General features: G+C 44.4%; 3 protein-coding genes across 6 annotated transcripts in view; 2 read left to right on the top strand and 1 right to left on the bottom strand.

Annotated features, from left to right (window-relative positions):
- LOC113086304 (transmembrane protein 181-like) overlaps positions 1-4,533 on the top strand; it is a 9,420-nt gene extending 4,887 nt beyond the window's left edge. For all 4 annotated transcript variants that reach the window (XM_026255393.1, XM_026255392.1, XM_026255391.1 and 1 more), the window contains exons 9-17: positions 1-127; positions 1,730-1,821; positions 1,909-1,966; positions 2,232-2,334; positions 2,410-2,461; positions 2,564-2,646; positions 3,219-3,308; positions 3,396-3,462; positions 3,530-4,533. The exon at positions 1-127 is cut by the window's left edge and continues 4 nt beyond it. In XM_026255393.1, coding sequence (XP_026111178.1) covers positions 1-127; positions 1,730-1,821; positions 1,909-1,966; positions 2,232-2,334; positions 2,410-2,461; positions 2,564-2,646; positions 3,219-3,308; positions 3,396-3,462; positions 3,530-3,614 — 757 coding nt within the window. In that variant the 3' untranslated portion in view covers positions 3,615-4,533. The remainder of the gene's footprint in view (positions 128-1,729; positions 1,822-1,908; positions 1,967-2,231; positions 2,335-2,409; positions 2,462-2,563; positions 2,647-3,218; positions 3,309-3,395; positions 3,463-3,529) is intronic.
- Positions 3,938-6,568, bottom strand: LOC113086305 (dynein light chain Tctex-type 1-like). Its single transcript, XM_026255395.1, has 5 exons — positions 6,463-6,568; positions 6,180-6,221; positions 5,977-6,100; positions 5,272-5,349; positions 3,938-4,677 (listed from the first exon to the last, which is right to left on the bottom strand). Exons 1-5 carry the CDS (start codon positions 6,487-6,489, stop codon positions 4,607-4,609), a joined length of 342 nt encoding a protein of 113 aa, XP_026111180.1. The 5' UTR covers positions 6,490-6,568; the 3' UTR covers positions 3,938-4,606.
- A 288-nt stretch (positions 6,569-6,856) lies between these two features.
- On the top strand, positions 6,857-11,812 carry LOC113086303 (mucin-2-like). Its single transcript, XM_026255389.1, has 4 exons — positions 6,857-7,135; positions 8,753-9,006; positions 9,323-9,463; positions 9,718-11,812. Exons 1-4 carry the CDS (start codon positions 7,122-7,124, stop codon positions 11,220-11,222), a joined length of 1,914 nt encoding a protein of 637 aa, XP_026111174.1. The 5' UTR covers positions 6,857-7,121; the 3' UTR covers positions 11,223-11,812.
- Positions 11,813-12,500: the final 688 nt, after the last annotated feature.

Here is a 12,500-nt window from a genome sequence, read left to right as displayed (position 1 = left end):
GTTCTTCCCGCTGTCGTTCCTGGTGAACAGCTGGTTTCCGGGAGCGCTGGACGCGTTCTTCCAGGCTCTGTTCCTGTGTGCGCTGCTGCTCTTCTGGCTGTGTGTGTATCACAGCATCCGTGTGCAGGTGCGCTCTGTGAAGGGCCCTCAGTAGTGCGCTGCTCAGCTGTGCTCCTCTCACCTGTGCTCCTCTCACCTGTGCTCCTCTGACCTGTGCTCCTCTGACCTGTGCTCCTCTCACCTGTGCTCCTCTCACCTGTGCTCCTCTGACCTGTGCTCCTCTCACCTGTGCTCCTCTCACCTGTGCTCCTCTGACCTGTTCTCCTCTCACCTGTGCTCCTCTCACCTGTGCTCCTCTGACCTGTGCTCCTCTCACCTGTGCTCCTCTCACTCTCACCTGTGCTCCTCTCACCTGTGCTCCACTCACCTGTGCTCTTCTGACCTGTGCTCCGCTCACCTGTGCTCCACTCACCTGTGCTCCTCTGACCTGTGCTCCTCTGACCTGTGCTCCTCTGACCTGTGCTCCTCTCACCTGTGCTCCTCTCACTCTCACCTGTGCTCCTCTCACCTGTGCTCCTCTCACCTGTGCTCCTCTCACCTGTGCTCCACTCACCTGTGCTCTTCTGACCTGTGCTCCGCTCACCTGTGCTCCTCTCACCTGTGCTCCACTCACCTGTGCTCCTCTGACCTGTGCTCCTCTGACCTGTGCTCCTCTCACCTGTGCTCCTCTCACTCTCACCTGTGCTCCTCTCACCTGTGCTCCTCTCACCTGTGCTCCACTCACCTGTGCTCCACTCACCTGTGCTCCTCTCACCTGTGCTCCTCTGACCTGTGCTCCTCTCACCTGTGCTCCTCTCACCTGTGCTCCACTCACCTGTGCTCTTCTGACCTGTGCTCCTCTGACCTGTGCTCCGCTCACCTGTGCTCCGCTCACCTGTGCTCCTCTGACCTGTGCTCCGCTCACCTGTGCTCCTCTCACCTGTGCTCCTCTCACTCTCACCTGTGCTCCTCTCACCTGTGCTCCACTCACCTGTGCTCCACTCACCTGTGCTCTTCTGACCTGTGCTCCGCTCACCTGTGCTCCTCTCACTCTCACTGTTCTCCTCTCACCTGTGCTCCTCTCACCTGTGCTCCTCTCACCTGTGCTCCTCTGACCTGTGCTCCACTCACCTGTGCTCCACTCACCTGTGCTCCTCTCACCTGTGCTCCTCTCACCTGTGCTCCACTCACCTGTGCTCCACTCACCTGTGCTCCTCTCACCTGTGCTCCTCTCACCTGTGCTCCTCTCACCTGTGCTCCACTCACCTGTGCTCCTCTCACCTGTGCTCCTCTGACCTGTGCTCCTCTGACCTGTGCTCCTCTCACCTGTGCTCCTCTCACCTGTGCTCCTCTGACCTGTGCTCCTCTGACCTGTGCTCCGCTCACCTGTGCTCCTCTGACCTGTGCTCCTCTGACCTGTGCTCCGCTCACCTGTGCTCCTCTCACCTGTGCTCCTCTCACCTGTGCTCCTCTCACTCTCACCTGTGCTCCTCTCACCTGTGCTCCTCTCACCTGTGCTCCTCTCACCTGTGCTCTTCTGACCTGTGCTCCGCTCACCTGTGCTCCACTCACCTGTGCTCCTCTCACTCTCACTGTTCTCCTCTCACCTGTGCTCCACTCACCTGTGCTCCTCTCACTCTCACTGTTCTCCTCTCACCTGTATTCCCCTCACCTGTGCTCTCATCCGCAGGGACAGCGCAGGCTCCTGACCTTCTACTTGCCCAAGCTGCTGGTCGTGGGGCTGCTGTGGCTCTCGGCCGTCACGCTGGGGATCTGGCAAACGTGAGACACCTGCGCTGGCTTCTGCTCTCACTGCTGGTGCCTCATGGGATATCATCACATCTTTCTTCTTCATCTTCTTCTTCTTAGGGTGAATGAGCTGCAGGATCCCACCTATCAGTACAAAGTGGACATCCAGAACTTCCAGGTGAGCTTCTTTCAGCTCATCATACATCATCTGAAGCTGAATAAATCATCTCTCCATTGATGTCTGGTTTTCTTACATATGAGATGATTGTTTCTGTGTCTTCCTCATCTGTGTTTTTGATCGAGTGATTCTAGACTCATTCAGGAGATGTGTAATAGCACCCCCTAGTGTATAACAGTGAAAACACGCAAAATAACATGTTTAGCAGGGAAAGAGTTATATTCAAGTGTGTGTGTGTGTGTGTGTGTGTGTGTGATTGCTGCAGGGCATGAAGGTCTTCTTCCTGCTGCTGGTGGCTGTGTATGTGCTGTATCTGCTGTTTCTGGTACTGTGTGCCTGCTCTGAGCTCAAGAACGCACCCTACACAGGTAACACACACACACACACACAGAGAGAGAGTGTCACGTGCAGGTTTGTGATCCTCGTCTGATTGGTTGGCACAGATCTGCGGCTGAAGTTCCTGACTGCACTGACGCTTCTGGTGCTGGTGATCAGGTCTGTCAGCGCACACACACACACACACACACACACACCTGTGTAGACGCACTCTTCCACATGCGTGAGTTGTGATGTCACTTCCTCTTCCTGTCTCCTCAGTGTGGTTATCCTGTATCTGAGGTTCGGCTCCAAGGCTCTGCAGGACAACTTTGTTTCGGAGCTCTCCACTCACTACCAGAACTATATCCTTCCTCACATCGGCTTCAGCTGGAACTCATCAACAACAACTGACCAGAGAAAAACACTTTTAATCGTCACAATTAGTTTTTATATTTCCCAAGTTTTAGTAACTTTACTGTTTGTCTTTGTCAATATATCTTAAGTTTTTATTTGTTTTTTCATTTTATTTGTAATTTTTTAGAGCATCTAGTTAAACTAAACACATAGTTGAAATAAAATAATTATAGTTTTTTTTTTATTTTTATTTATAATTATTTTATTTTTAGTTAACATTTTTTATTTGAAGTAACAAAAATATTTTTTAGTTCTAGTTATGTGTGTGTGTCTGTGTGTATTACAACTTTTTACTTAAGTTTTAACTTTTTAATTTAAATTTTAATTAGATTTTTAGTAATTTAGTCTCATGTCTGTATAGTTTTGTGTATATATAGATTGTTAATTTTCTCATGCTTTCTCATTTAAATGTTTTCATTAATTTTAGTTGTTCAGGTTGAAGAGAGTGTTTTGTTTCAGCGTGGCTTGAGTTAACTGTTCGAGCGCTGGTGTGAAGTGGTTTTCCTGAGTGTTTCTCCACCAGCTGAGTTCCTGTCCTTCTACGGTCTGCTGAACTTCTATCTCTACACGCTAGCGTTCGTCTACTCGCCCTCCAGGAGCGCTCTGTACGGTGAGTTCATCAGCAGCGCTGTGTGTTTCTGTGCTGAACCTGCCGCTGCTCACACAGATGTGTGTGTGTGTGTGTGTGTGTGTCCAGACTCGCAGCTGAAGGACAATCCTGCCTTCTCCATGCTCAACGACTCAGACGATGAGGTGATTTACGGGTAGGTTCCTCTCATCATGTCTCCATCCGTCCTCTCCATCCTCTGATCCTGATCTGTTTCTCTGAAGGAGTGATTATGAGGAGATGCCTCTTCAGAACGGCCGCGCCATCAAAGCCAGCGCCAGACACCAGGATGAGAGCGAGAGCGATTGAAAGCGGAGCGACTCCGGATCGCTGGTGTGACACTAACGGTGTGTGAATACATCTGAGCTGATGTGTTTCTAGTCCTGATCTCAGATCAGTGCTCAAACACTCCTGGACTCAACTCCAGATTAAAAGAGCAAATATCATTCATCTATATTTTCATTTTCATTTGAGATAATTAAGCACATTTAACCCCGTGATAGTGATAATCGTTAACATCAGCATACACTGTTCATTAACACACACACTACCTTGATACTTTTATACACGAGTATAAACATAAAAATGTGTTCATTTTCATTTGAAATTCTTAGTTAGATTTTTTTTTTTTAATGCAGTAATAATTTAGGGGTAAATGTGCTCAATCTTCAAGTAAATTAAATTAAGGGTCTCAAAATATTTTATTGTTTTGGTTTTTGAGTGACACGTATGGTGAATTTCTAGCCAGTGTTTCTGTGATTGGCGCCAGTTTTTTCTCTTATTAATGACATTAGAGGAAGCTGCTGATGTGCATATATTTCTATTGATTTCTGGCTGGTTTCAGCGGTTTCTGGAGATTTCGTGCGTGCGTGTGTGTGTGTGGATGAGTATCTGGAGCCTCGTGTTTCTTTGCCTTCACTGGATGTGGTAGTTTATCATTTCAAAAGCCTTCTTTCCTCACATTCCTGTTTTAATGTGCCTGTACATGTTTTTGTGTATTTCTGAGGATTATGTGTGGGTCTGAATCACTCCCAGGGTCCCGTGGAGGACAGAAGTGTCTGTGATGTACACAGTTGTGTTGATTGTGTTTAACGCAGCAGGTTGATGTCTGATTGAGTGTGATGTGACGCTGTGCTTTATGACACTGTGTGAGGACGGATCGCTGTGCCTTTCCTTCACTGCTGTGACGTCTGAGCGAATGTGCAATAAACTCTTCAGACATTTTTAAGAGGTGTATTCATGAGCTTTTATTGTACAGAGAGTTTAATGCAGGAACACTGAAGGTTGTGTGTGATGTGACTCTAGATGGCGAGTCCGAACACACTGACGATGCAGTACAAGTGTTTGTTTTCCCATCGGACCGTGCAGCTGCCTGAGGAACACACACACACACACACACACACACACATACACATAATAATAGGACTTTTTTTTTTTTTTTTGTGTTTGTAAGAAATGTTTCACATCAGGCGATATTTCTGTAACATGAAGCTACATTTATTTCTGGAGATGTCTGTCAGTGACCGAATGAAGAGTAATATCATATTGCAATGATCTCTAAAATGAAATATACAGTTAATTAAAAACACTGCACTTCTAACAACTCTGGTAAGATTCTGTCAAAAGTATGAACAAATGTTGCTCGTATAACATTACTAGAACATTAATAATGTAATAATCACAAAGATGTTTCTGTTGGATGTTCACCTGATGAATTTGTTTCAGAAGCGTAACATTCACATAATATGGGCAAAAATATAAAATGTAATGTTTTGTCAGTGTTCACATAATCAAGAAAACATTTCTAAAACATTAAAAAACCTGGACGTTTGAATATTCAAAGAATATTAGATGTTAGATTTCTAATATGAACATCAGCAAAGCGTTATATGAACATGTTTTTTTGCAAACAGTGTAGAACTGCTGTTCACATTTCTATTGGAATAGAACTCAAGACGGTTCTTACCATCTGTAGTATTGTCCCAGAAACATGACGAAGCCGACTGCAGTCCTGCACCGTTTTTCTGCATTATAATACACGTGACTGATGGAGACGAGAGCAGAACATCAGTCCGGAGTAAATATAACTAACACTTCAGACAAGAAATAAAATCTGTTCACCCTCAGCTCATCCCAGATCAGGATGAGTGTGTTTCTTCATCAGGTTTGTAGAAATGCAGCACTGCATCAGTGTCTCATCAATGGATGCTCTGCAGTGAATGGGTGCCGTCAGAATGAGAGTCTGATAAAAACATCACAATAATCCACAGCACTCCAGTCCATCAGTGAACATCTGGAGAAGACAAAAGATGAAACACATCCTGCATTACTTCCTCCAGTGAAGACGTGTTCTGGTCTGAATCAGGAGAGAAATCTGCACAGATCAAGCAGCGTTTAAACAGATCTAAACTAATATGTGAGAGACCTTTCACTGGAGGAAGTGTTATTATGGATTATAGACTCGATGTGTTTGAGTTAAAAACATCTTAATGCTGGATGTGCTGGATGAGATTTTGTTTGGAATCTCATTCTGACGGCACCCATTCACGGCAGAGCATTGATGAGACACTGATGCAATGCTGCATTTCTACAAACCTGATGAAGAAACACACTCATCCTGATCTGGGATGAGCAGATAATCATCAGATGTTGGTGTCTGTCGGAGGCTGACCGATGTATTTGAAGGGTTTGTTGAGTTTGCTGAGCTGACCGAGGCACTGCTCCTCCACACTGGACACCCACTGGGTCACACGCTTGTGTTCATACGGGTGTCTGCCGATCACTGCCTCCAGAGACTGACACAGAGAGAAGAACCACACACACATCAGTAACATCAGTCGAACACACGAGACTCGGAGCTGAGGTGAGACTAACCTCCTTCACGATGCTGCTCACTTCATCCACAACGAACGCCGTCTGGAGGAAATCAAACGATAAAAGAGCTCAGTGATCAGCTTCAGAGAAGGATCGTGTGTGAACATTCACTAACTAACGACGAGATCTATGAAGTAAACACGCCGCTAGTTCTGCAGCTGTTAGCGATTAGCTTCACCGCAGCGCCAAGAATAAAGGCGGGAAATCAGATATTATTTCTTAAAGCAAACATCATCTCTTTCACTTTGGATAGAGTATATTTCAAACATGTGATCGTCTTTACCTCTTCCGCGCTAGGGTCGTCGTCCATGTTTCACTGTCCTTGTTGTCGCTCGAAGCCTCGGCGGTTGTCATGGAAATGACGCACACGTCACGACGCAGAGACGACGTAAATCACGCGCGTGCGCTGCTGAAAAGATGTCTAGTGAATCCAATGTCTTTGTGCTTTTTTATTCCAATTTCCAAATAATATATTCGAACAACTACGTTGCCTTTCTTTCCTACTAGTCTTTCCTGCTAGTTACCTGACGTTGATCAGCAATGTTTTTTTCTTAGACGTTGTGTTTTGTCCATAGTTTCTCCCTCCACACAGTTCTTCTTTGGAATAATGCTGATATAACTCTTAGAAATAAGTCTGTAACTTTTAATTGTATTCATTGTTCTGTTTGTGGTTAATAGTGTGAGTCGCCCTCTAGTGTCGCGGACGCGCTACAGCAGCAGCACAGAGCGCGCGCGTCACAATACGAGTTTACACAGACTAATGCAGTTTACACCCGTTAGAGCCACAGAAGGACGTGTTATTCATGAATGAGTCTCACGCTCTGATATTGAACATTTCGATCAGTGTGTGTGATCAGTGTGTTTGAGCGAGAGACAGCATCATCATCATCATCATCATCATCCAGCGGAGGACAAAGACGCAGAAATGGGTCACAGCAGCGAATGATGATCTCAGGGTAGGTGCTCGAGCTCCATCATTCGCTCGCTGTGTTCTAATCAAAGCGATATTTCACACGATTAACGTGTTTGTGTTCGCGAATCGACTAAGTACAAATCTTTCTCTCTGTCTGACTCTTCGCTCGGTTTCTGGTTTCTGGGTTTTGTCGACACGGATAACGGGACATTGTTCGACACGCGCACTTTTTTTGTTGATCGTGTCGATGAACGAGTAAAACCAGTAATTCATTTCCTGAACGTGACATTCACTATTTAAACCAGCTAACGTGGCTTTAATAATAGCAATTCGGGCTGAAGGTGGTTTTTATGTTTTATGTGTTCCGTGTTTCGTATGGGTTGCATCAAGATGATAACCCACACAAACCGGACACTTTTTCAGTGATGCTCAGTCTCCATAGCGACCAGTGGCAGCATCAGCACCACATCACAGCGCAACACATCAATACCACCGCACATCATCATAAAACATCAACTTCACATTATAACATCACATCATCATCACAGAAAAACATCATCAAGTCAAGTCACCTTTATTTATATAGCACTTTAAACAAAACACTTTGCGTCAAAGCAACTGAACAACATTCATTTGGAAAACAGTGTCTCAATAATGCAAAATGATAGTTAAAGGCAGTTCATCATTGAATTCAGTGATGTCATCTCTGTTCAGTTTAAATAGTGTCTGTGCATTTATTTGCAATCAAGTCAATGATATCGCTGTAGATGAAGTGACCCCAACTAAGCAAGCCAGAGGCGACAGCGGCAAGGAACCGAAACTCCATCGGTGACAGAATGGAGAAAAAAACCTTGGGAGAAACCAGGCTCAGTTGGGGTCAGTTCTCCTCTGACCAGACGAAACCAGTAGTTCAATTCCAGACTGCAGCAAAGTCAGATTGTGCAGAAGAATCATCTGTTTCCTGTGGTCTTGTCCTGGTGCTCCTCTGAGACAAGGTCTTTACAGGGGATCTGTATCTGGGGCTCTAGTTGTCCTGGTCTCCGCTGTCTTTCAGGGATGTAGAGGTCCTTTCTAGGTGCTGATCCACCATCTGGTCTGGATACGTACTGGATCCGGGTGACTGCAGTGACCCTCTGATCTGGACACAGACTGGATCTGGTGGCTACGGTGACCTCGGAACAAGAGAGAAACAGACAAATATTAGCGTAGATGCCATTCTTCTAATGATGTAGAAAGTACATAGGGTGTAATGGGAAGTGTTCCCGGTTCCGGTTTACCTTATTAATCAATTTTTACCTTTTCTTGAAAGTCATGAACACACTATCGTGGAGATTTATTTTTGTTGCTCCCATTCAATGCTCTTGAAGTTTAACCCAACTATGATGACTTCTGCGTGCTGAGAAACCCTGAAATGTGAAAAAGGTCCATAAATAATAACGTAAATAATTAGTTTGTCATTAATGAAAAAAAAACAAAATGCTCTTTTATTTTACTTAATTTGCAATGATAATGACTGTGCATGACCCGAGGATGTTGATTTATTTGCGATGTCTTTTTATCTTCAGTATTAGTATGAGCTGATGATAACAGGCTTGAACTGATAACGTGATCCGATCGAGACGCTGGTTGGTTCTTCTCTCAATCTTTGCTCTGTGTGCAGGTCTCTCTTCTGCTCTGTGCTCCTCAAACATCACGTCATGTTCCTCAGCTGTGTTCTTCTGCTGTGTCTCCTGCTGCACGTCTGCGGTGGGACGCTGGACCCCGACAGAGAGATGTGTTACTCTCGACAGCATCGGGACGCTGCTGTAAACACACATGTGTCTCTGGGTCAGAGGGGAACCGTCATGGAGGCCCGAGCCATGCCTTCAGAGAAAGACTGCATCCTCACCTGCTGCTCGGAGGACGTGGCTCCAGGTGCGACACACACACACACACACACACACACACACACACACACACACACGCTGAAAATAAACATTCCAATTTTAATTATTTGTAGAATTAACTTAATTATAAAAAATTTTTTTAAACATTAAGCACCTTTTAACAGATAATAGAGTTATTTTATTGCTGTAATAAAAGTGCGTTTGTAACATTGTGCTCATGTGGCCTCAGGAGAGAAAACACTTTTTTCACCCTAACTGAAATGACGCCTTCCAGATTCAAGTATAATTCAAATATTAATCATTTTGAAGTAGTTTTTCAGCTGTTTTGACTGTTGCTCTCACAGGGCTGAAGTGTAATCTGGTGGTGTATAAACCGGCGGAGCGGCCCGGAGATCTCAACTGTGAGCTCTTCCACTGTCCGAGCGAGAGAGACTGTCCTCTGATGACCGCCGGCCCCGGAGTCAACACCTACAACATCTTCAAGGGTGAGCAGAACACCCCACATCAGCAGTCATCCTAATCTAACATGAGAGTGGCTCTGTGATTGAGTCAGTGTGGAAGAACTCGACTGGTCTGTTGTGACTCTAAATGCACACCAGTTGGTTTAGGGTTAGTTAAATTGAAATGAAAATGAAAAATATTAAAACTAATTCAGAATATTAATAAAAAACTACAATAGTATCTTCAGTAATAATAAAATAACACTCTTTAGTTTCTGCTAATGATTCAACTTTTTCAGGTTTAACTCATCCAACAACTAAAGGAAGTGAAAGAATTACAGCCAAACCTGCAGCGCCTCAGCTGACCACACCCAAAACTACACCTATAACTACAACTACACCCAAAACTACACCTATAACTACAACTACACCCAAGACTACACCTATAACTACAACTACACCCAAAACTACACCCATAACTACAACTACACCCAAAACTACACCTATAACTACAACTACACCCAAAACTACACCTATAACTACAACTACACCCAATACTACACCCATAACTACACCTATAACTACAACTACACCCAAAACTACACCTATAACTACAACTACACCCAAGACTACACCCATAACTACACCTATAACTACAACTACACCCAAAACTACACCTATAACTACAGCTACACCCAAGACTACACCCAAAACTGCACCTATAACTACAACTACACCCAAAACTACACCCATAACTACAACTACACCCAAGACTACACCCAAAACTGCACCTATAACTACAACTACACCCAAGACTACACCTATAACTACAACTACACCCATAACTACAACTACACCCAAGACTACACCCACCACTTCGATTACACCCATAACTACACCCGAGAGTACACCCACGACTACACCAATAACTACAACTACACCCAAGACTACACCCATAACTACAACTACGCCCACGACTACACTAATAACTACACCCATAGCTACAACTACACCCAAGACTACACCCATAACTACAACTACACCCACGACTACACCAATAACTACAACTACACCCACGTCTACACCCATAACTACAACTACACCCAAGACTACACCCACAACTACACTCATAACTACAACTACACCCAAGACTACACCCACAACACCTGCGTCTACACCCACAACTACACAGACGACTCCAGCACCACCACCACCAACCAGTACCACATCCAACAGTGAAGCCACTGAAGCAGCACTGACTGAGTCAGAATCAGCAGAGATGGTGGTACCTGTCGCTATGACGACCGCATCCACTACCACGGCAACTAGCACCACACAATCCTCCTCCACTAAAAGCAGCAGCACTAAAGCGCCACGGACCGCCATCAAATCCAACCGTCCCAAGAAACCCAGCAAACCCTCGAGACCAGAAACGCATTCAGTGAAGCCCATCAGATACACAACGATCCCGACGAGCAGCACACCTGCAACTACAACAACTACAACCACCACCACCACCACCACAGAACCTACAACCACCACCACTACAACCACAACTACAAGCACAGCAGCCGTGATCGAGCTGGAGAGCGACCCGAAGCGCCGAGGTTTCTCTCGAGATCCTCTTCCAGAGAAGCCCAAGGTGTCTCGAGTGATGTGGAAGAACAGCCTGGTGGCCATCGTGGTGATCACACTCATCTTCCTCACACTCATCCTCTCTCTGGCGGCCCGTAAAGCCATGGAGTCCTTCGACAGACGCCACTACACCCGACTGGAGCTCAACGACCTGCACTACGAGGTTTAACACCACCAACACCACCAACACCACAATCAAAGGAGACATGTGTTTCCTGGTAACTCACTGGGAGAGAGCTTTGTGTTTTAATATTTAGGCTGTGTAGACACTGCACACTGTTGATGCTTCATCTGTGAATCGAGACTGAAGGAGAGAAATCAAAAGCAATACACTGAACTCAGGTGGAGTGAGATGGTGAGCATCACTCCTTCAAGATGTTTCTTTGGCTCAAGTTTTGTTTTCTCTGGAGAAACACGGGTAAGAACGGCCTCAGCTGAGTTATATTACGTGTTTTCTGGATCCAGAGCACACATCTCCTTCACTAATGGATCGTGAGCTTTATTTCAGCGAGATCCTCACATGTGTTTCACGTTTTCACTGTAACTGAACGAGCGGCGCGGTGTGAATGTGCTTTTTTGGATGATTGTCTGCTTTAATGATCACCGAACAACAGCATGAGATTGAGAAATCTGTCCGGTTCATTCAGTTTGTTTTGATCTTATTCTGCTTCAGTATTTTCTAATCTGTTATGATATGTTTGTTGTTGGTATATTTTTGGTGAGCCTAGGCTTTTACAGACACCTTGAGATTAATGTGATTATTTCTCTTGCAAGAAATAAAAATAGTCTTTTTCAGTCTTTAAAACTCTGATTTTAAAACGTGTGTGGTTCAAGTGGTTCATTTTTATGAGTTATGCAAATACACAAGCAACAGAACATGATGGACAATAATTTTTCAGAAGCTAATTTAAAATACTTGTTAGTGCAAACAATGATTAATGCTGTTCTTTTTAACTTGCTGTTCATCTGTGAATCCTGAAAATACTGTGTTCAACATTGATAATAATCAGAAATGTTTCTTGAGCAGTAAATCATCATATTATTCTGATTTCTGAAGATCATGTGACACTGAAGACTGGAGGAATGATGCTGAAAATACAGCGGAGCATCACAGAAATACATTACACTTTAACACAGATTCACACAGAAAACAGCTGTTCATAACTAATAATATTTTACAATTTATACTGTATTTCTGAAAGAATGGTGAGTTTCTTTCAAATGCCATTTAAAATCTCACTTTTAGGGTATATATACTTAAAACAAATACAATTTAATGTATAATATTATATCTGAATTGCAAACATTTCCCTCAAACGTGTTTCGCCACAAGAGGGCGCTGTATAACATCTCTACGTCACACTAATGACTCTTGTATGTACATCTCTATCAGTTTTATTATGCGCTTATAGCTGCTGATAGAGAGTCATTCTGAAAGAAGCTGGAT

This window comes from Carassius auratus, unplaced genomic scaffold (assembly GCF_003368295.1).
Source record: "Carassius auratus strain Wakin unplaced genomic scaffold, ASM336829v1 scaf_tig00043060, whole genome shotgun sequence".
Taxonomy (NCBI): domain Eukaryota; kingdom Metazoa; phylum Chordata; class Actinopteri; order Cypriniformes; family Cyprinidae; genus Carassius; species Carassius auratus.
Note: the sequence above shows the minus strand (reverse complement) of the source record. Positions and strands in the feature narration are given on the sequence as shown.